At 50.8% G+C, this 23,887-nt stretch overlaps 1 protein-coding gene across 1 annotated transcript; it reads right to left on the bottom strand.

Moving 5' to 3' along the window:
* Window positions 1–498: 498 nt before the first annotated feature.
* CPLX4 (complexin 4) lies at window positions 499–22,613 on the bottom strand. The gene is made up of 3 exons (XM_007080462.3): window positions 22,447–22,613; window positions 16,334–16,421; window positions 499–726 (listed from the first exon to the last, which is right to left on the bottom strand). Exons 1-3 carry the CDS (start codon window positions 22,611–22,613, stop codon window positions 499–501), a joined length of 483 nt encoding a protein of 160 aa, XP_007080524.1.
* Between the last annotated feature and the right edge of the window lie 1,274 nt (window positions 22,614–23,887).

The raw sequence follows: 23,887 nt of genomic DNA on the forward strand, positions 1-23,887 counted from the left end.
AGCATCAACAGTGTCCGGCTGCCCGGGAGTGAGAGGTTACGAGGTCTTTGCTTGCTCCTGAGCCTGAAGCCTGGGATCCCAGGGGGCTCCCTGACCTCCCACACCTTTTCCTGAGGGGCCTGGAGCCATGCCAGTGGTGGGAGAGGGCGAGACCCTCCCCTCTAAGAAAGGAAAGAGGAGGGGAAGTGCCATTTGCGTTGTTTCCTCCTGGCCGTCCCAAAGACCTTTAAGCAGATCTGTGTTCGGCGTCGCTCACGGATGAAACGCCACCCTGGGCCACACTTTATAACTTAAAAGGAAAGTATGTTCCCTCCTGGAAGGTGCTAGCTAAGCGCTCTACAGGGAACATTCAGAACATCGAGTTGTTGTCTATGGGTCTGTGGAGAGTGTATCGACATGGATTTTTCTGTGCTACACGTATTATGTTCTCGAAACGCTCCATAGGACAGTGGTCACCGCCCCCTCGACCCGGGTCCCTCCCGTCCCCTGCCTCGCCCCTTACATCACAGAACACTTCTGCTCTGCCGTCTGCTTCATTTCCGTGAAGGTGGCCTGGGCTTTTTCTTTTATGGTGTCCAAGTCCATGTTCTGGAGATTCTGGAGCTGCCCGAGAATCGAATCCTTGTCCTCTTCCTCCTCCTGGTCTTCGTCTACCATTTTCCGGAGATCTTCGGGCAAATCCACGTCATCTCCAGCCATCTGGATTTGGTTCTCATCCATTTCACTCTGCGCAAAAGACACGAACGCGGAGCTCGAGAAACCACGCGGAAGCAACCGAACCACCGAACAAACAGTAAAAACAGCAGGAAGACCCTCCGCTGGGGATGAATGAAGCGAATGGCACGCTCGGCTGTGTCTCCGCGGAGCCTGGGCTCGGTAGCAATCGTGGGGGCTGGGGGGGGGGGCTGGTCGCCGCGCCCCTCCCTCTTTCGCTGCACCTTGGGCCGATCACGCGTCCCACAGCAGCGGTCCCCAGGCCCCGCAGCATCAGCATCATCTAGGAACCTGTTAGAAAGCCAAATTCTGGGGCCCCGCCCCAGACCCCCCCCCCCCCCCGAATCAGGAGCTCGTGGGTGGAGCCCAGCCTTGCGGGTTTTAAGAAGCCCTCCTTGTCCTGCGGTGCCAGCAAAGCCGGAGAATCACAGACCGACTCGTAGACTGCCTCAGGGCGGCTTTGCGAGCTTAAGCAGTCTGTGACTCAGTGGCCCCGGCTGTTCCCACCCTGGAGGGTGGGGGCTGGGCTCACCGCAGCCTGACCGGGCTCCGTCACTGTGGCAACTTCTGCTTGACCTTTGACCCTTCCCCCTCTTCTGCTAGGCACAGAGTCACGTCAAATTCAACCTCCCCCCCTTCGCACCCAGAAGTATGTCTGCCACATAGCCCTTGGTTATTAAGTGAATCGGCTGTGTCACGGCTGGTACTCACATCCTATTGTGCTAACTGCGACCGTCACAGTTTGCCTTACATGGTTCCTTTTCTGACTCCACGAGGGGCCATTCCGCAGCGACGTATAGTGCGTGCCCCCCGGTCGTAGACATTCCTTTACCCCTTTGGCTGTGGGGCCTTTGTGTCTTAAGTAGAGAGAAAAATCCAAAGAAGTTTCCCTGGGAAGGGTGAGGGTACTTTCTATGCCCAGATGGCTGTATCCGATGATTTCTGAGATCAGGTTGTAACAGGAGGCACACAGGGCGCCGGGGGCCCAGAAGATTACAGAGCGTTAGAAAAGCGAAGGATGGGAAAGAGCTCAGCAGATTTTGGGACTCTCCCACCTTGTCGCGCGGTGACCAAAGGGCATGCAAATTCACACAAAGATGAAATGATCGCTTAGGCCTTTTTTTAAAGGATATATCTCTTTGAGAGAGCGAGACAGCGCGAGCAAGTGGGGGAGGGGCAGAGAAAGAGGGAAGGAGAGAGTCCCAAGCAGGCTCTGCACCGTCTGTGCATAGAGCCCGATGCCGGGCTCGAACTCACCAACCGCAAGATCGTGACCCGAGCCGACCTCAAGAGTCAGCTGCTTCACTGAGCCACCCAGGCGCTCCACGAACGCTTAGTCTTCATCAGACCTCACCGATGTGATTTTAGAAAGATTTTGACACCTGCAGCTTTCCCGGATGGCGTGAAGGTCAACACCTGTAGGAGACTATGAATTCCCCTTGCCTGGGTGCTGAGAATAAATGACTGTAAACAGACATCGGTTGTCTCCGGGTACAAAGAGCGAGCCAGAGTGAGGTGTATGCTCTGTGCTCCATCGGTAAAGTGGATTTCCTGGGCCTTCTCCAGCTCTAGGGCCCCGTGGCTCCCTCCGAGTTCCTTCTTCTGGTGGGTCTCTGGGCAGAGAGACGGCAAGCCGGGTTTGCAGAGACGCTTGAGAGGCTGACTTGGGATGCAGAAAGGACGTGCCCTTTGGGGGTACACCCTGAAGGCCTCTGGGAAGAGCCGCTCTCGGCCGCAGCCTCCCAAGGGCGAGAAGCCTCTCCCTGCACTTGGCCAGGCCTTGGCCCCTCAAAGCGCTTAATGGATTAATTAGTTCCTCGTCAAACTGTTGTGGGGATTAATTAGTTAGTTAATCCGCAGGGGCTCCCAGCCAGTCCTCCATTTCTATTTATTTTTTATTTACCTACTCTAGAAGTTGCCTTTCTTGCTAATTACCCTCTGGGCGTTTTTTTTGGGGAGGAGAGGAAAGGCAGGACTTCAGCCTGGCCGTTCTCAGTTCGTGGAAATGCACGACCTCTCCCCTCTCTTACGCACCCCGAAATAAAATAGAGTGATTTGAAATGGCTTTCCTGGGAATGCTGGCACCCCCCACCCCTCTGGTTGGGAATGAGATCTCTGTGGATGTCACCAGAGTCAAAACTGGCTGGAGAAGCCGCTGTGGCCTGGAGGGACAGGTAGCTAGAGGGGGGACAGGGACAGGTAGCTAGAGGGACCAAAGCGAGGTGGGCTGGCCAGTGGGTGCTCAGAGAGCCGGCCTGTGCATGAGGGCGGTGTTCCCTGCCTTCCTTTCACCCGGCAACTTCGTCATGCTGCCTCAGGGGAGGAAGCTTTGGAACAGATTTTCCTTCCAGAAGGACTTTCAGGTTTATTCTCTCTTCATTCCTCTTGCCTGGGGCAGGCCGAGCAGTGGCGTTCGACTTTACCTCAAAACTCACAGAGGGGCTCTTGATTGGCACCTTCTACCAAAGCGTTTCTCAAAGTGGGGTCTCCAGGCCAGCAGCATCGGCAGCTCCCGGGACCTTGTTAGAAATGTACATCCCCTGGGGCGCCTGGGTGGCTCAGTCGGTTAAGCATCCGACTTCGGCTCATGATCTCACGGTGCGTGAGTTCGAGCCCTGCATTGGGCTCTCTGCTGTCAGCACAGAGCCCACTCTGGATCCTCTGTCCCCCTGTCTCTGCACCTCCCAAACTTGCTCTCTCTCTCTTTCTCTCAAAAATAAATAACCATTAAAAAAAAGAAAGAAAGAAATGCACATCTCAAGCCTCACCCAGACCTGCTGTGGGGGCGGGCCCAGCAATCTTCAACTTAGCAATTGCCCTCCCGGTGATTCTGGTGCATTGCTTAAGTTTAAGAACTCTCCTTCCCTTGAAGACAGGACTGTGACTCACTCATCTACACGTCTCAGAACCTAGCAGAGTGTCTGGCATGTAGACACAGACAGTAAATGTTTATTGAATGATTCAAGGAGCCTGTGGTCAGGGACTACAACAGCGTTAACAATCCTTAAACGCACAGGTCTGCTTTGCCGTAAAGAGCTCTATTTTCATAGCTGCTGACTTGCCTTTCCACTCCTGTTGGGCCAGTGTGCCGGGAGGTCCACTGTTGGCTTGAGAATCAGATTGCCTGAGCGTGAGGGTTACCACCACCACTTATAGGCTGTGTGACCTTGGGCACCTTACACAACCTCTCTGAGCTTTACTTTCTTATCTGTAAATTGGGATTCTATTATTTGCCTTAGAATTGTAGAGGATTAATTAGATGACATCTGAATTATTAAGCAGTCAACCGGGGGTGGCTATTCATAAACAGGATAACTCCCAGGGCTGGGCTGCAGATTCGCATCGGATAACCATGACTCCTGCCTATGGCGGTCAGCCTTATCAGAGCCCTTGCTCTCTTCGCACCTTCCCTCTGGCCTAGAAATGGCCCCCCGCTCTCGTTCCACAGTCACGTTCCTGGAAGGCTGGGCCTATTTGTTTCCCTTTCTGCACGATGTCTTCCGTTCTGGGAGAAAGCTGCCGGGCTTCGTCACCCTTTGCCAGACCCATGGGAATGTTTGTGGGAGCCGGCGGATGAGCACTGAAAGAGGTTCCAGGCTCACGACCAGCCCTCCGTTCCCCCCATCCCTGGCTCCGTCCCTCCCTGGGAACCTTGTGCCATCAGGTTCCCAGTACTGGACCTCCTGCCCTCCTCATCAGGCTTAGCAGGACCCATCCCAGGAGCTCACTGCACTCTCCGGGGCACAGGCCTGGTGAAGGGGCCTGAGAGGATCCAGAATACATTTAGGCCGGGAATTCGGGGTCCCGGGCAGCCCGAGTGTGGTCTAAAAGAGGGCCGTGGGCTCTGGGCGGGCCTGTCTCTTTGGCCCTAGAGACTTTTCACCCCATGTGAAAGAATGCAGTCCAAGGGACAGAGGGGAGCCCTCTAAAGCATGGTGCCCAAGGCGGGTGGCTCCGATTGTCCAGTCTAAAGGGAGTATTCGGTGTCGTCAACGGCTACAGTCAGAGTCCTATCGTCACCATCCTTCTAGAAGGACAATGCTATTGACCGTCTATCAGCAGCACGGTTGCGTCAGGTGACCATTCCAGCACTGGGATTGATTTCCTTGGGTAATCGACTAAGGGTAGGACAACCAGGTGGGTCTGGCAGGGGCTAGAGGACAAAACGAAGCCCTTGGGAACCAAGCCTGGGCCCCAGCCTCATTAGTGCTGGGTCCTAACCACGTGAGCTGGCCCCAGACCTAGGACAGGCCAAGGGCAAGGGTCCTGTGTGTGAAAAGGGTCTCCCGTGGCGGAATGACACGATTCCCCCCACCGCGGCCACCTATGGCAGTGAAAGACCTGGCTTCGAGTTCCTGCTTTGTCACTTGCCGGCCCCATGACCTTTCACAAGTCACCTTACCGCTTCCGATGCCCGGGGGAAGGGCCCTAGAGGATTACTGAGCAGATCGAAGGAGACGTGCCGTGACATGGTCCCCTAAGCTTCAAAGCCCTGGACGAGGGTGGCTGTGGCTATCAATATTTTTGAGAAAAAGGACAGTTGGCTCTCACAATCCCTGCTGAAAGGGTCCCCACGATAAAGAAGGCACCGACAGTGACACAGAGCGGGGAGAGTATCGGCCCTGGAAAGAAAGATCCGGGCCAGAGCAAGCCATTAAGAAGAATAAATGAAATTTATACGACGGCCCCTGTGCGGCCTTGTCTCCTGGCCTAATGAACCTCCCTGATGACGGGGCCTTGTCTGTAATCCAAGCAACGAATGGCTTGCACAGACTTTCTGCTGCCCACTGACAAATCAGCCTGGGGAGACCAGGAATATTTTGACACATCAAGGAAAGACAGTAATGCCTCCGCACACCCCCAGATGCAAGTTATAGACGGGATGAATCAGCTCCAGGCAGGGAAGGAGGCTGAGCCTGAGAACCACGGTGTGAACGAGTGAGTGAGCGAGTGAGTGAACCAGCCGACCGTTAGGGGCCAGACAAGCTATCCTTTACTCCCAGAGGTTCTGTCTCAGAGGTCTTCTCATTTCTAGAAATCTTATCAATTTGGGATATCGTTTAATGCAGTTAAAAGCTAATTATTTTTATGCCGGCTGGCCAGAAGCAGTTTTAATCTCTTGGTTTTTAACCAGATTTATAATCTTAATTGCCAGCACTGAATGCCCCATTATTTAAATAGCCCCACACCCTGTGACTGATTTCTGACCTTTCCCTGAAGGCTCAGCACCACCCTGGATTCACGCTGCGCCCTAGATTTTGACACACTGGCCTTCACCTTGTACCAAACTTGAGATACGTTGACAAACGATCGTATCTTCAACAGTTAACCATCAAAAAGCTGACCGTTCACCACATTTTTCCAATCTAGTCAATCAGGGGGCGCCTGGGTGGCCCAGTTGGTTAAGGGTCTGACTCCTGATTTTTGGCTCCCGTCATGATCTCACAGTTTGTGAGTTCGAGCCCCACGTCCAGCTGTGTGCTGGCCGTGTGGAGCCTGCCTGGGATTCATTCTCTCTGCCCCTCCTCCACTCACTTTCTCTCTCTCTCTCTCTCTCAAAATAAATAAATAAACATTAAAAAATAATCTAGTCAATCAAACCTGGATATATAGCAAATACCTGTTTGTTTGATTCTAGCCAGGTTTTATTTTGGTTTCGGTTTGTTTCTTTCTCTTTGGTCTACACAACTCCAAACAGCTAAGATTAATGGATTTCTTTGTCGAGTTGATCTAACACTACATGTTTCCATCTCTGTGAGGATCACTGGCTGCCAGTCTTTACAAACCTCCTCTTACTGGCCTAGCTATGAGTAGAGGGGCTGTACTGGCTTCTAGGCAAGGAGACAGCCACCCCTCGTTCCTGTCCTGCCAGAACCTGAGACCCTGGGGGAGCGGGGTATAGATTAAAGAGCACAGCCAGTCCACAAACACCTCCATGGAAAATTAAAGTGAGCATGGCCTGCTTTGCCAAAGGTAAAGGGGTATTCGGGCCGGACCAGGAGGGAGGGAGGCGTGAGGCCCGGGGGGCCAGATTCTAGCAGACCCACTCACTCATCCTTGTTCTGAGCATTTGCTGCTGAAGGTCAGAGCCAAGTGTATGTTCTATCCCTTAGAACAGTGGTTCTCAACCCTCCCTGGGGCCCTGAATCCCGTGTGACGCCTAGAAAAATGGCTAGCACCCACCCCCAGAGGGTTGGCTCCAATGGTCCGTGGCAGGGGCTTTGATGATATCATTTGTTAAATAATTTTTTTAAATGCTTATTTTTGAGAGAGAGACAGAGCGCGAGTGGGGGAGGGACAGAGAGAGAGGGAGACACAGAAGCAGGCTCCAGGCTCCGAGCTGTCAACACAGAGCCCGACGCGGGGCTGGAACCCACGAACTGAGAGATCATGACCTGAGCTGAAGTCAGATGTTTAACTGACCGAGCCACCCAGGTACTTCTAGGCGATATCATTTTTAAAACGTTTACCGGGTGATTCTCGTGTCTGAGCAGTGGGGAATCTTGTCTGGGGTTTGCTAGCTGCTAAGTCCGTTGCACCAACGTCTTCCCTCCTCAGCCACTTGCACAGAGGGTGTGGATCTGACTTCTTCGGTCGAAAGTGTGCACACATATAGGACCCATCCGGAATGGGAATTTCTAGACACCAGCTGTGTGCGTCTTCCACTTCTATCCCTTACCAGGGCATTGCCGAGGGGCTCAAGGAGCTCCTAAAGGTCACCATCCAAGCCTCTCATTTTACAGAGGAGGAAACTGAGGTCCGGAGGGATAAAGAAACTTGCAGAAATGTCATTCAGCTGGTTAGGGGTTAGCAGCCTGCACTGCTGTGGCCGGTGGGGTCACATCGGCCTGGGGTCTTAGCTTGCTTCGCCATTTACAGGCGGTGTGACCTTGGGAAACCCCTCTTCCTCTCGGCCCACCGCCCTCCCCACCAGCGCTCCTCTCCGTGAAGGGGAAATAATATCTACCTCCCTTACAGGGGTGGGGGCTGTCAGGATCACCGGAGAATGCCGGCATGGCAGAGTGGGGTGTCCCACATTGCCGCTGTACCCATGTCCCCTGGCTCTTTCTCGCCTTCCCCATGTCCCCGCAGGACATTCAGTCCATGGCTCTTTCAAGGACACGAGTAGACGGAGCAAACTGAGCTGGGACAGGATGGGGCGGAGAAGGAAGGGAGGGCCCCTGGCCGGGCCTCGATGGCCTCCAGCCCCGCCCCCAGAAACAGCTGCTGGGGAGCAGGGGGGGTTTCTGTGTCTCAGACCCTGCTGCGCAGCCCAAGGGCTCCGGATCTGGAGGAGGCGGACAAAGGAAGGTCCACAGAATCCTCTCTTTTTTTAAGAGGCAGATTTTAAATTCCGTTCCAAGGGAGCCTCCAACGTGACATTAGTCTAAAGACAACTCCACCGATAGATTTTCTTCTACCTTCACCTCTATTCAAAATGAATGATGCCCTGAATAGAGCAGACCAACACCAGGTGTAACTAAATCATATAGCTCAGCAGGGGGCACAACATTATTTTTCAATGACTAACCTAGATTGACAATTCCGTTAATAGGATTAGGGTTCATTGTGGAACTGTTTTCTCTTATTAATTTGGCTTGACTTACATATACATTTTGAATTGGCTAGGGAGAGGGGCACATTTGTTTTTAGAAAGCATCGTGTGGCTTTCTTTCAAACGCGTTACTTCCTCTCTTTGCAGAAGTGTGGCATTTGAATTATAACACAGACTTTGTACTTTATACAGTTAGAATGTCTAACCCAGACTTGTTCTTTTCAGGAAGAATTTATTTTTAATGTAACTCTTACAGCAGATAAATTCTTTCTGCTGTTTTCGATACTTGGTTCTCTGTATTTTTTTCCCCCTTGTTCCCAATAACATCCGACATTCGGCAAACATTTCGTGTGTGTAGGTGTGTGTGCACACGCAATTTCTACACGGCAGGCACCGTGCGAGGCGCTGCGGACAGAGATGAACAGCTCAGCCCCTTTGTTAAAGGGCACACAGTCCAGCAGGGGAGACTACCCAGGGTGGTAAGATCACGTGAGGGACGTGCACTCGGGGATGATGGGAGGGCGACAGGAAGGGCAGTGGGGAGAAGAGGGTCACAGAAGTTTCTAGAAGAAGTGGCACTAGACCAAAGTCTTACGGGAAGGAAAGGGGTCGCAGAGAGCAGAGTGGAGGGAGCAAAGCAGGAGGAAAGTCCAGTCCGAGCAGGGAGTTGCAAGAGACGAGACCGGAAAGACAGGAGCCACTTAATGGCCTACAGGGCAAGGGATTGGGACTTGATTCTCGGAAGTTAGGATAAGGTTTTTTTTGTTTTGTTTTGTTTTTTTGTTTTTTAACCAGGGGAGAAACAGGGTCAGATCTGCGTCTTGGAAACCTCACTCTGCCATTTTGAGGGGAAGAGCCACTGGTGAGCTGTTGTAGTAAGAGAGGTGAGAAATGCTGGGGCGCCTGGGTGGTTCAGCCGATTGAGCGTCCGACTCTTGGTTTTGGCTCAGGTCGTGGTCTCGCGGTTGGTGGGTTTGAGCCTCGCATCGGGCTCAGTGCTGACAGAGTGGAGCCTGCTTGGGATTCTCTGTCTCCCTCTCTCTCTCTCTCTCTCTCTCTCTGCCCCTCTCCCACTTATGCTGTCTCTCTGACTCTCTCAAAATACAAAGAAAGAAGAAAAGAAAGGACGAGGCCTGCCCTTGGGGATGAGCTGAACCTGGGGAATTGGCTGGAGGTGGGGGGCGGGGGGTGGCGAGGGGGGCGTCGGTGGGGATGGGGCCTCCAGGAGGAGCAGCTCTGGGGGAGAGCTGGCTGGTCTGTTCTGGATATGAGCCACGAGGCGCCCCAGCAGGGGCAGTGAAACGTAGAGACAAGAGGTGGGATGTAGGAATAGCTTTGAGAGTCGTCCCACACAGACAGCTGGTAGCTGAAGGCCACAGCAAGACGCCGCCCCCTGGCCAGAGCGTGCGGATTCAGTGGGAAAAAGAGCAGACCTGGAATCTTCCAACACTGGGCGGGGGGGGGGGGGGGCGGCAGACAGGGGAAGGCTAAGCCACGAAGAAGACACAGGAGAAACAGTTGCAGTGCAAGGCCTGGAAGCTGAGGAGAGAGGGGGCTTCCGGAGGAAGCGCCGGCCGAGGCGGCAGGAAGGGAAGGGAGACACAGAGGTGTCCCGAGAAAATGGTAGAGCCGCCTACTGCGTCCAGACAGGCTACCCAGCATCCGAAGGAGGAAGGTTTCAGCGGAGCTGTGGGAACCAGCGACTCGGGGAAGGTACCTAGAAAAGGACTGTTTGCTCAGCAGGTGCTAGCTGCTTGTTTTCCTTGGGAGAGATCTGCCCTTCTTTCTAAAGGAGAGACAACGGACATGGGAAAAGGCCACCCCCTGAAGATACAGGACAGGGGGCGATCGGCCAAGCGAGACCCAAACCTAACGTGAGCCTCGTGGATTCCTGTGGGCGCCAGGAGTCCTCGGGGTACCTGTGACTTGAAAGCCGGGGGACGTGTCCACAGAATGCACATGTGGGCAGTTTCTTTTTTTTTTTTTTTTTTCAACGTTTTTTATTTATTTTTGGGACAGAGAGAGACAGAGCACGAACGGGGGAGGGGCAGAGAGAGAGGGAGACACAGAATCGGAAACAGGCTCCAGGCTCCGAGCCGTCAGCCCAGAGCCCGACGCGGGGCTCGAACTCACGGACCGCGAGATCGTGACCCGGCTGAAGTGGGACGCTTAACCGACTGCGCCACCCAGGCGCCCCATATGTGGGCAGTTTCTTATGTACCTCGCATTCCTGCAGTTTGATCACTGCACTTATTTGCTTCTGTGATTCCTGCAATCATCGTCCAGGGCGCCGGGGTGGCTCAATGGGTTAAGCGTCCGACTTCGGCTCAGGTCACGATCTCACATCTCAGGAGATCGAGCCCCGCGTTGGGCTCTGTGCTGACAGCTCGGAGCCTGGAGCCTGCTTTGGATCCTGTGCCTCCCTCTCTCCCTCTGCCCCCTGCCCCACTCACTCTCTGTCCCTCTCTCTGAGAAATAAACAAACATTAAAAAATTAATAATAATAAAAGGGGTCGTCCCAAGACCCGGGTGCAATAAATGTCATTGTCATTAGCAGTGACCGATGAGCTGGGAGAGGAGGCTTTTTACTGTTCCCTGGGGGGCTGGGCCCACGTTGCTCCTTTTCCCAGTCCACATTTCCTCCCCCCACCAGTCAGCAATCAGTGAAACTCTTTCACGGGAAACGCCAGCCAAATAGTTGCTTTAGAAAATACGGTTCTAATTCCAAAATGTGACATAGTTATCCTCATTAGATCTGACAGCTCCCGGGAAGACATTTTCCTCAAATCTGCTCTCCGTTGGGCCTTGGTGAGGGGAAGGGCCCAGAACCGCCTCCTGCTGGCTGTGTGACTCCTGTGCCGGTGACCCTGGGGAATTGTGAATGAGGCACCCAGGGGGCATCCCTCGTTAGCTGGAAGACCTAGTGAATGTATCCAGCTCCCCGTGGACCGCTAATACCATTAGAATGGCTGCTTACCCAATATGGACTTTATAAGACAACACGGGGCTTAGCAGTCTGCAGCCCGAGGGGAGGGAAAGGTTGTTATTAGGAGCTCAGGAAGGTCCTGGTGCCTCTTGCTTTCTGCCCAGCACTGCTTTCTTGTTGGACGGTTGTGTTCGCTCTCCAGGCCACCCTCCTGGGCGGAGATATGGTTTCGAGACGGTGGAGGGAGCATGGGACACAGAGAGCACTGGGTAGAAGAATGAGGAGGCTGGAGGTCTGTGCGGCCCAGTAAGCGGTGTGACCTTGGGCAAGTCCCTTGATTTCAATGAGCTTTCTGGTTATGCAGCGACATGGGCTTTTTCAGATACGTGAGAGATAAGTTTAATAAAAATAGAAATACCATTCAGACCCGGGGGTCAAGGAGCCGAGTACCAGGGGCGGTCCAGGAGCCCATACCTGCTCCAGAAGGAGATCTTGGACAGGCGGGAGGTGTCCCACACCCGGAGGTTATGGCTAATTGTTAATGAATAAAATCCTACAATTGGTAGGATTTGTCCTTACCAATGTCTTTTGATGACCTTTTTTTACAGTCGCCATGCCCTGCCTTCCATCCCCAGGACTTATAACTGGGAAGTTCGTACCCTTTGACCACCCTCACCCATTTCACCCGCCCCACCCCCACCTCCTCCCACCTCTGGCAACCACCAATCTCTTCTCTGTATGAGTTCTTCTTTTTTTTTTTTTTTTTTAGTTTTATTAAAAAAAATTTTTTTAATGTTCATTCATTTTTCAGAGAGACAGAGACAGGCAGAGCGTGAGTGGGGGAGGGGCAGAGAGAGAGGGAGACACAGAATCCGAAGCAGGCTCCAGGCTCCCAGCTGTCAGCACAGAGCCCGACGCGGGGCTCGAACTCATGAACTGCGAGATCATGACCTGACTGAGTCACTCAGGCGCCCTCGAGTTCTTCTTTTTTTAAAAGATTCCACATACAAGTGAGATCATACAGTACTGTCTTTGTCTGACTTATTTCACTTAGGATAACACCCTCCAGGCCTATCTATGTGGTTGTAAATGGAAAGATTTCCATTTTTTAGAGCTGAATGATATATATGCGCACACACACACACACACACACACAGCAGGATGGCTGGTTTTAATTCAGTACTCGGATAAGTAATTAATTAAGTGAAGTAATCAAGATGCCAAGCCCCACGAAGAGGATGTACATAACGATTAGGGGGTCTGTTGCCCCGTCTCTAGCCTGGCAGCTCCTGGCCGGGCCTCCCCTGCGGCTCCAAGGGTGTGGCGCTGGCCACCGGCCCCTCGTTCCTTTCCCTGGGTCACTGGACACACTGCCGTGGCCTGGAGCTTTCCCAATCACAGCGATGCCCCGGGGGCACTGCCGGAGGTTCCAGAGCCTCCTTGCTCCTCATGGGAACATCCAGGAGATAAAGACCTGAAACTTCAAGCCCCATTATGGTTTTGGGGTGGCATTCTAAAGGTTCCAGGAGTCCTTCTGCACAATCAAGGAACACCTAAGAGTTACATCCAGCTCCAAATATGGAGCAGCCGGGGCCTCTCCAGATAAGTTGGCCTGGTCCGGTAGGAGAATCCAAGTGTGGCTTTCAAGGCCCAGGGAAGGACTGCCCCCCACAGTGGTCATTTCCCCCACGTCAGGGCTGAATATTCCAATTCCTTCTCCTCGCCCTCAGTCACTGGCATTTCAAAATCCCTCTCCATCCTGCTGACCGCGGAGACGGCAAACACCAGTTTGTCTTCTGGCGCTCTGTCCTGGCGCACCGCGGGAGGATCCCGCTGCTCGGACACTCCCCTCCCAGCCTGTCCCCACACGGGGCCCCTCACGGGCGCTTGCCACCTCCTGTTTTGTGACAGCTGCTCCTTGGAGAGCCCACCAGGCCCTTCCAGGGGCGCCAGCACAGCAACCGCTTCACAATACAATGCACAATCTGGTCCTTAGTAGCAACCGAATAGACTCCCCCCCCCCCAAAAAAAAAAGTTCACGTCCATACATGTATTTCTGTCCCCCACCGCCAGAGTCCCTGCTACAACCCACAGACCGCGCGGAAGAACTGATCAGAGCGGCGGGGCCGGTCCCTGCGGCTGCGCGCGCGCCCTGCGTTAGGGACACCAGGGGGCGCGCGGGGCCCGGCTCCTGTCACCAGAGGATTGGCCGCTCTGCACGGACAGGAAGCTGCCGGCCAGGGGCTGATCTCAGCCTGGCAAACGCGTCTGTCCCCCAGCGCATCCTTCTAACCCTGGGCAGGGGATCGGGTCCAGAAGGCCCGCTGCGCCCCGAGCCCGGATCGGGCGGGTGCGAGGGGAACGTGTGACCTGTAACAGCCACGGGAGACGGAGGGGGTGTCCAAGGGTGGGGCTGGACTTCACGGGGTAAGGTGCCGCATCGACGTGGGGGCGTTTGTCACACCTGGCGACAACGGGACAGAGCGGAAGAGGAGAGCGGCGGGGTTGTATGATACACTTTCTATTGATTACTGTTTTATGGGCAGTGTAATTGGGTTGGAATTTCCACGTGCTGTGCGAAAAGCAGGCAATTGTCCTGCTGGTATTTTTAGCATTTTTTCACACTACCGGCCTATCCTGCAACGTTGTGCAGCATCAGTCCATTTTCACAAAATGCAGCCATAATATCAAAGAGGCCCAGGGAGGCCCCCACCTGAAAGCAAACTGCAGGGAAAGAGTAAGTGTGGAACGCTTTCAAGGGATATTCTCATCTATTTCTTTGGATTGTATTTGGGATTTAGTAGCGGCCCCCAGGTCCCGGGTGAAGCCGTCAGACGACCCAGGAGGGGGAGGGGCCGGGTGTCTGCTGGGCTTTGGGTGGGATTCACTGAACTCCTGAGCAGTACAGGCCGCCCCCAAAGCCTTCATGCAGGTTTAAGCCACAAAACCGCGCTTAAACTTAGGGGACGCCTCGAAAGCTGAGAGGAGCGATCGCAGAGACCTTGGGGGGCCAGAGGGAGCTGTGCTCAAACCCTTTCGTAAGGCACGCTTTTTCGTGGCTGAGAGGCCGACGTTCCCATCCCGGTTCCGTCGGTCAGTAGCTGTGGGTTTTTTTGCCAAGCTACCTGACCCCCCCGGGGCCGCAGTTCCCTCATGTCTAAAAAGAGACAGTGACATTAGATTCTTAGGTGAGCTCAAAGGTCTTACTCGGGGTCGAAGAAAAAAAAATCAGGTGGGGTCTCACACGCATTATACATTTGAAGCAGCTATGGGAAAGGGGGGTATATGAGCCTTGGTAAATCACGCAATGAAAGATCCTGGGCTCCACTGTTGACAATTTGTTGACTTCTTCTCGCTCCTGCACCCCACCCCCAGCTGGTTTCAGGGAGCAGAAGCCTGTGCAGATATAGTCACTGCCGCTCCCCTGGGCCTGATTCTCTCCAGAGAGGATATGAATGTGCACATTCGTGGCTTATAATTCTGTCCTCTTTTTATAGCTTTTGTTGGGAGAGGCTCTTGTCCCAAGGGATAGCGTGACTCAGGGATCTGGGAATTATTTTTTCTTTGAAGACCGTCAGGGCCATGCTGCTGAGCCTTGCGTGAGGTGCTCATCCCTGAGGCTCTGGAAATGAGCAAGACCGTTGAGACCTCGGTGGGGAGAAAGCAAGCAGAAGCTCAGATTCTTGACCTCGAGTTGTCGCACCGTTTGCACATATCAGTGTGCTTCCGCGAGGTCTTTGAGACCCCCAGCTCTTATTAGGAAGACATAAGACTTCTGGGCATAGAGATAATTACAGCAAAATAAGAGCTGTCCTCTGCTGAGCTCTTTCCATCAGGCAGGTGGCTGTACGAGGTCCTTTACGTGATGTTAGCTCAGACAAAGACTTTGTGAAGCAGGTGTCATTGTCTCCATTTTACAGATGAGGAAACTGAGGCCCAGATATTTTAAAAAGCCATCTGAGGTTGCACCGGACTTAAAACCCGGTTCTCCTCAAGACGGCCAGCGCTGTCCTTGGAGCTTTGGATAATCCACTAGACAATGGGAGTGGCGGGGACCGTGTCTAGTGGCCCACTCTTCCAAGATGCAAGCACAACGCAAAAAAGCACGAGGCCAGAATCAGGGAAGCAAAAAGCAAAGACATGCTTTTCAAAATTCGATGGTTGCTGTGAAAATGTTTAAATCTCACTGTGAGTTTTCCTTCCCTCTGTGAGAGCAGAACATGGTTCCTAGGGCATGTAAGGGGTCAGTCTCCCCCACAAGTTGGGGCTAAATTTAACTCTTGGGTGACTTCAGCACTGACCTTGCAGGGACAGCCAAGCTCTCTCTCCCCCTTCGATTAGTGCCTGTAGCTTCTGACGTCAGCTTTCGGGGGACCTGCAGGGGACCCATGGGAGCCGTGCATCTGAGCCTGCCGTAACATGGGCCACACATTCTCTTCCCATCCGTAAACCAGGACTTGACCAGAATCTACAGGCGTTCGTTCTCACCACCAGCACCGAGATGGATAGACGCCTCGTGCGGGGTGATGACATCACCTCCATAAAGAAGGAACAGACCGTTCCTTTGAAATACAGGCAGAATATGGTAGAAGGTCTTGGGCTCTGCCTTTCCTGCCTGTGTGGCCTTTGGCAGGACGGACTGACCTCCTCCATGCTTCTGCTTCCTCTACCATAAAACGGAGGTGATAATAGAACCACCCCAGAGGACTGTTTGAGGATTAAATGGGTTGATATGTACGCAGCCCATAGAACATTATCATGTGACGCATTATTTTGTATTATCAAATACCAGCGATATTAAACACCAGTGATTATTTCCTCCTTGTGTATTTACACAGAGAAGTTCTATAATCTTTACATAAATTTACATAAAAATAACATTTGTGGCTTTTAGCTCCATTTGGTTGAGACAAAATGGAAGTTTATAGAGGTGAAATGATTGGAATCTACTTTTCATGAACTCCAAGTTCAATGCTCTTTCACGACATCAAACACCTCAACGAAGACAAATAAGTGTGTGTGTGTGTGTGTGTGTGTGTGTGTGTTCATGAATGTGACCCTTTGCCGATAATCAAACATTCTCCATGTGCTAGTATCTCAGAAATTATTGGATGTTTACTGTGTATAGAGCATCTCACCTTTGGGAGCCTGTACTTTTCTCTGAGATGGACTCTGAGGCATGCCCTCTCTGCCTTTTTTTGTGTGAATGCGGCATCTCTTTCCATCCTAAAAGTAAAAGAATAGAATAAGCCATCAAAGGATAGACAGAGCTACGGACATTCCCACCAGACGCAGAGATAAACCTTCCTACGGCCCCAAACATCTGCCTCTCTTTCTATCATTCTACTGTCACAACTCACTGCAGACCCCTGAATCCCAACGGCAGCTTGGTTCTGGGAATCTCTTTAGGATGCAGCCCAGAGAGGGGCAGAGTGGTGATGCCTAGTGTATGGTTGACCTCAAGGTGCTGCTCTAGATACGACTTGGGACCACGAACATCAGAATCGCCTGAGTGCCTGTTAAGAATGCAACTTCCTGGGTCTGATCTCACACTGACTCAGAATCCCTGGGGGCGCAGATGAGGGGAATGTATGTTTTTAACAAGCTCCCTGAATGATCCTTCTTCAAGTGAAAACAGCGTCGCCGAATCCTGGGCTGGGGGGTCCTTAGAGGCACATGGGATTTAGGGATCTATAGAAAGCCATTTCCCTTCATTGCCACCCCTTCTGGACCCCAATTTTTGTACAGCGTTCCCTTCCCTGTTTGGAAGGAGGCATCCCCAAATAAGGTAGGGTAGATTTCCATAATGCTCTGGGGACCACCTACTTGGACTTGGGCTTATGCTGGTTTGAAATGGACTCCCTTGCTCAGGATGACCTCGACAGAAGCAGACAGCTTTGGGGATGTCTCCAAAGCTCACAGTGACTGCCTCCCCTCCCAGCTGCCCAGAGACGGGCATCACTCGGGACTAGATTTATACGCCGGCCCTGCTCTCTGACCGTCTTGAATTGGCCCAAGCCGAGTAAATGAAATCTTTTCTCCGGGATCTCTGGGACTGAGAAGGACACATTCGCAGTGTGGCTGGAACAGGTGAACTTGGAGGCCGTGGGCCACCATTGTCCCCAGTCCACCCGGTCTGGGTGGCCCAGGGGGAGCTGACCACTGAGAAGAAAGAACAGAGCAGCCATGCAGCCACAGGAGCAACGGCAGGAGCCAGGAAAGAGCTCGTGGCTGGCTTCCCACCTTATTCTGGTTCCTAGGTTAGGCCCGTGTGAGGCGTGGCGGGGTAAGGCATTATTTGCACGAAAAGGAATTCTGTTTTCATTTTCAGGTGGCTAAATTGGCTTCTATTTCTTCCCTTCACGTTTGGAAATCATCTTAACCATCACACAGAAGGCGGCCTGAAGGAGGGGCTGATCTGAAGCCATCCGATTAAATGACTGACCACCGGGCCCTGGGCGCAGGCCCTCCCTGAGCTCACTGCCCGTCTCCAAAGGTCGGGCCCGGGGTGGGCACCCGACAACACAGGCTTCCATATCCTGCCTTTGGAGGGGGAAACAGGATAAGTGACTTGCCCGAGAGATCCGCGAGCCGGGGCTTGGGCAGAAGCGGATCTTTTCTCCCCAGTATTTCACTATGAAAACTTTCAAGCGTACAGAAAAGTCGAAAGCGTTTTACGGTGAAACGCGTATATTCGCCATCTATAGTCTACAGTTAGCATCTTACGATACACGTTTTATTACATACCCACCCCTGTCTCTACCCGGTCATTTACCCATTTTATTTTTTGGTTCATTTCAAAGCTGTAGACATCGGTACTCTTTCCTGCAAACACTTCAGCACGCAATGCCGTTAACTACAGCTATGCATTTGTTGGTAGTTCTTTTTTTTTTTCCCCTTTAAGTAAAATTTGTCTACAATTAAGTGCACAGACCTTGATTGCTGGTGAATTTTATGTGGCAACTTGACTCGAGACACAAGGTGCCCAGATTAAACGTGGTTTCTGGGGGTGTCTGGGAGGGTGTTTCCAAAAGAGATCAGCACTTGAATTGATGGACTGAATAAAGCAGATTGGCCCTCCTTGGCGTGGGGGGGGGGGGGATAGCATCCAATCCATGGAGGGCTTGACTAAAACGAAAAGGCAGAGGAAGGGAGAATTCTCTCCTTCTCCGTCCGTCTGCTTGGGCCGAGATCTCAATCTTCTCCTGCCCTTGATTAGGACTTACACCATCAGAGTTCGGAACTTTCCCAGGCCTCCCAGCAACTTTCCCAGGCCTCCAGCTTGCAGACAGCAGATGGTGGGACTTCTCAGCCTCCGTAATCACGTGAGCCAATCCTGATAATCAATCTCACGTACCCACATATACCTGTGCGTGTATGCGTATGTATATTTCTCCTGTTGGTTCCGTTTCTGTGTGTAACCCAAGCCCCTATTAAGACATGAAAAACATTACTATCACCTGAGAAATTTCTCTCATCCCCAGCGAATACCTGCTCCCCAGTCCCTGTCCTTTATCCACCATAGATTGGTTTTGCCTGTTCTAGAACTTTTTATGAATGGAGCCATATACTATGCCTTCTTTTGTGTAAGTCTTCTTTTGCAGAGCATAAAAAACTTTTGAGTTCATCCAGGTGGTGGTATTTAGCGGTGGATTGTTCCTTTTTATTCCTGAGTGCATTTGTCCTATATGAATATGTCATGTTTGTTTATTCATTCTCCCGTGAACGGACTTGCAGTTTGGCCAACATTTGGTATTGTGTCTTCTTAATTTTAGCCATTCTGGTGTGTGTCGTGGTACTTTAGTGTGATTTTCATTTTCATTTTCATGGTGACTAATGAGATCAGGTGGGTTTTTTTTTTCATGTACTATTTGGCCATTTGTGAATCTTTGTGAAGTGTTTGTTCAATTCTTTTGCCCATTTTATTTTGTTTTTATTACTGAGTTGTAGAAATTCTTTATGTATTCTCAATCCCAGTCCTCTGTCAGATATGTTTTGCAAATATTTTCTCTCCGTCTGTGACTTGCCTACAAATATTTTCTTAATGGGGTCTTTTGATGTACAAGAATTTTCAATTTTGATAAAGCCTACATCATTTCAAAATTTTATGGCTATTGCTTTCAGAGTCCTGTTTAAGAAATCTTTGCCTACTTTCAAGTTGCAAAGATATTGTTTTTCTCCTAAGTGCTTTATGATTTTAGCTGTTATATTTAGTTCTGTGATGCCTATCAAAGTTCGAGTAACAAATGGTCGCACAGAAATGACTGTACCACAACAAAGGTAAAGGGACATTTTACGATTGAGAGAGATGGTGGGGGGTTGCGGGGGTAAATGGACTGTTGTTGCATTCTAGGTGATGAAGCTATTGAAAACTCAAGCAACAGGGGCGCCTGGGTGGCTCAGTCGGTTGGGTGTCCGACTTCGGTTCAGGTCATGATCTCACAGTCTGTGAGTTCAAGCCCCGTGTCGGGCTCTGTGCTGATAGCACAGAGCCTGAAGCCTGCTTCCGATTCTGTGTCTCCCTCCCTCTCTCTCTGCCTCTCCCCTGCTCATGCTCTGTCTCTCTCTATCTCAAAAATAAATTAAAAAATTTTAAAAAAGAAAAAAAAAAAGAAAGAAAGAAAGCTCAAGCAACAGACCGGAAGCCGTGCCTCTTGCCAGAGGGAAGCAGGCTGGCCCCATTGGCCTGCTACCATTTCTTAAATTGGGCGACTACATAAATGGATGATATTCACACACACACACACACACACACACACACACACACGTAGTTGGCAAATAACCCAACCCACAGGATTGACCACACCATTCGGGCATTCTGGCCTTTTCTCTATCCAGATAACTTAGGGACACCGGGACATGAGTTAACACACCAATGCCGAGTCTGTGACCAGGCCTGTTGCTTGGACGTCTTAAATGATTATTTCCATGATCAGATGTCTAGTCTAGGTTTCTGACAGGTTGCTTTGTATTAGCTCACTTGAGCTGAGAACATTAGGTGCGACTGTTCTGTTTCTTCATTATCCTTGTGTCATGTTTGTCTGTCTCCTCCCCTCCCCCGCCCCCCCCCCCCCCCCAGCCGCAGGCGAATCTAGCCTACACTCTAGGGATGCTTTTCTTTGGTCTGAGCTTCATCTCAGTGCCAACACCATGGTGGCAGTGGCGTTTATTATTATTTCTTTGACTTTAATTAACTGCAGAGCCCAGCATAATACATTCTAGGTAGTTTATAAGCTACGATTTCTTTCAAAAAAGAACTCAATAGACAAGATTTCCATTAAATGTAGGCCTTTAGGGGCACCTGGGTGGCACAGTCAGTTAAGCGTCCCACTTCGGCTCAGGTCGTGATCTCGCGGTCCGTGAGTTCGAGCCCCGCGTCGGGCTCCGGGCTGACCGCTCGGAGCCTGGAGCCTGCTTCCAATTCTGTGTCTCCCTCTCTCTCTGCTCCTCCCCTGCTCACACTCTCTTTCTCTCTCTCAAAAATAAACATTAAAAATAATAATAAATAAATGTAGGCCTTTGTCCTTGTTAGTCAGTTTCCTCTAAGTCATTAACCTTTCACCTATAATCATCTTAGCAAAAGGACTTAGGCAACTATTACGTAAGGGATCGTTAGCAAAAGGTCCAGGATGGCAGCAAGAGATACTCTTATTAAATGAGAAATTCTTTTTTTTTTTTTTTTAAATAGGTTCCATGCCCGATGTGGGGGCTTGAACTCACGACCCTGAAATCAAGAGTTGCATGCTCTACTGACTGAGCCAGCCAGGCGCCTGAGAAATACTTTTACTAAATACTTTTTTTTAAAAAATGGGCATTTAACTTCAAGCTCGGGCTTCAATTCTTTGTTGTTATTAAGAGTCTTAAATGGGGGCGCCTGGGTGGCTCAGTCGGTTAAGCGGCCGACTTCGGCTCGGGTCATGATCTCGTGGTCCATGAGTTCGAGCCCCGCGTCGGGCTCCGTGCTGACAACTCAGAGCCTGGAGCCTGTTTCAGATTCTGTGTCTCCCTCTCTCTGACCCTCCCCCGTTCATGCTTTGTCTCTCTCTGTCTCAAAAATAAATAAACGTTAAAAAAAATTTTTTTTTTTAAAAAAGAGTCTTAAATGGATTCTACCTTAAATTCTAAAAATATTACATACAGATTATGCTTAAAGACCAGTCTGCAGCAGTGAGAAATTGGCGGTGGTATTCACATTCCGTAACACCCAGCTAAAATGTTACTTCTGTTTTATTTTTACTTTTTATTTTTATTTTATATAGCCAGGGGAATGCCATGTTCTGGAGGTACATGGCTGAAGTATTTAGGGGTAAAGCATCATGATGTTGGCAATTTACTTTAAAAATGGTTCTGTCTAGGGGCACCTGGGTGGCTCAGTCGGTTGAGCGCCCGACTTCGGCTCAGGTCATGATCTCACAGTCTGTGATTCGAGCCTTGCGTCAGGCTCTGTGCTGAGAGCTCAGGGCCTGGAGCCTGCTTCGGCTTCTGTGTCTCCCTCTCTCTCTGTCCCTCTCCCACTTGCGCTCTCTCTCTGTCTCTCAAAAGATAAATAAACATTAAAAGCACTCAAAAATTAAAAACACCAAAACCATTAAAAAATGGTTCTATCCATCCAACTAATCATCTATAAGCAAATATAACAAAATGTTAACTGTTGACCTTTTTCAGAGGTTTATATGGATATTCATCATTCTGTTCTACTTTTCTGTAGCTTTAAAATCTTCATAATAAACAGTCCGCAAAATTACCCACAGTCTTTGGGAAGCCAAGTCTTAGGACATAATCACCATGTCGTCCTTTCTAGTGTTTAAAAAAAGATAAAAAAAAAAAGATCGTGCTGCGTGTGCCTCTTCCAGGAGCAACGCTTTCTTACAGTTTGAAAGCTTTCTACACGCTAGGAGGGCGAGTTTGGGCAAGACCCTACGTAGAGACAGGCTCACAGTTCGTCATCTGAGCACTTCGGCTGAGGCTAATTAAAACGAACCTTGACCAGAGCAAACGTTAAGCCGCTTTAAGAACGACACATAGATTCATTTATTATTGTTCACTGCCATCCCTACCGGTAGGACACAGTAACCGCTGAGGCTGGGAAATGGGTCCCCGAACAGAACATTCCTTCCTAAGGCTAGAGGCAAACAGCACGAGAAAAGGCGTCTAAAAAAGCAAAGACAAAGAAACCGGGGAGCCCGAAGAAGGTATGGCCGGAATTCATCGCTTTAGGCTCTTAAAGGGAAACGAAGCCACGCGTACTCACTTCTCCTCAATCATTTGCTTTTGGTACTCCTCATATTCCTCTCTAGTCATGCCTTGAGCTGCTGCAGGATCAGAGGTCCCTCCTTCTTCTTTCTTTTCTTCAGACCCGCCACCAAATCCTAAGTTCTTTACCTGGTTGCTGATCATTGTTTTCATAAAGAAAGCCATCGTTTCTGCTCCAGAAAAATCAAGCCAAAACTCAGGCAGAACCCGAAGGCAGACGAACAAGCAAACGAAGACAAAACTCTCCAAATCTCAACGACGGCAACACGTTCAAGAGCGAGGGACTCTGCACAGCCTCATCTGCTCAAGGGCATGATGGCAGGGAAGAGCGGTACTCGGGCGGTAAGCTGGATTAAAGAGATGAACTCCTTAATACAGGGAGGCAGATGGTTCAGATAACTAAAGCACACCATCGGATGCAACCGACCACTTTCTGAATTAATTCACGAGGCTAATTCCAGAAGCAAAAAAAAAAAAAAAAAAAAAAAAAAAAAATCCTTCACCCTATCTACCCATTTCTCAATTTGAAATCATTGAGCGCAGCAGGGCTCGGGCAAGAGTCTCGTTCCGATTAATCAGAGCTGTCCGATTAATCAGAGCCGACCGATTACACGCCTGCAATGGAATTTCCAAATTCCAGCCCAGGAGCACCACATCCTGTTGAAAACGGAGTCCAGTGAGACTCAAAACCCAAAATGCTTCATTAAGCAAAAATAATCCTTTGATCCGTCATTTTATCTCATCGGACTCTAAGTACTATGCAAGGATTTGCCTTTTGGTTTGCCTGAATTCCGTGCCGCCTCGGTGGTTACCGGGTCCCATACAGAAACACCCAGGCGAGGCGAGTCTAAAGGGCGAGCGGGGCGGGTCCTTCACTAGAAGGAAGACCCGGGACATCACCTTAGCCTTCTCCTGCCCTGAGGTGTTACTCTTCTGCTTGGAAACGTGGCACCACTTTCAGGGCTTGAGCCCAGAAGGTGAGCACAGTGCGAGTTAAATCATCCCCGTGTAACGGGGCCACCTCTCCCCCTTACATACAGCCCACTCCCTGGACGCTCTGTTTACGCTCGCTGGTGGACTTGGGTAAAACTTTTGACACGGTTTTCTAACACGCAGCAGATTCTCAATGGCCGTGGTTTTCTTCAGGTCAAGGGAGGAATCGAATACGGCTCAGGCTTTAATCTGTTAGTATCTTTCTAATTAAAGCACTCCAGGAGGAGGTGGGACGGCGAAGAGGTGGGGACTCTTTGTAACCTGTGCTGATTATCTGTGGGCATGAGCCCTCTCAGGAAATGGGTCCCCTACATTGTATACAGAACTGTAGGATCTGGATTTTTGCCCAAAATGCTCGCTTTTATATATTCTAAGATGGTTTGTCTTTTACTGACCTATTTAAAGATGTTGCCAGAATGGTCTCAATCTGGAAGACTGACAAAAGG

This window comes from Panthera tigris, chromosome D3 (assembly GCF_018350195.1).
Source record: "Panthera tigris isolate Pti1 chromosome D3, P.tigris_Pti1_mat1.1, whole genome shotgun sequence".
Classification (NCBI taxonomy): Eukaryota; Metazoa; Chordata; class Mammalia; order Carnivora; family Felidae; genus Panthera; species Panthera tigris.

What these genes read in the sequence shown, in the direction of transcription:
- CPLX4 (XM_007080462.3), bottom strand. Translation starts at nt 22,613, where the DNA reads ATGGCTTTCTTTATGAAAACAATGATCAGCAACCAGGTAAAGAACTTA. An exon ending in AAGCAAATGATTGAGGAGAA is followed by an intron (nt 16,422 to 22,446) that starts GTGAGTACGCGT and finishes TTTTACTTTTAG; the next exon opens with GATGGAAAGAGATGCCGCAT. An exon ending in AAAAGTACAGGCTCCCAAAG is followed by an intron (nt 727 to 16,333) that starts GTGAGATGCTCT and finishes TCTTTTGCGCAG; the next exon opens with AGTGAAATGGATGAGAACCA.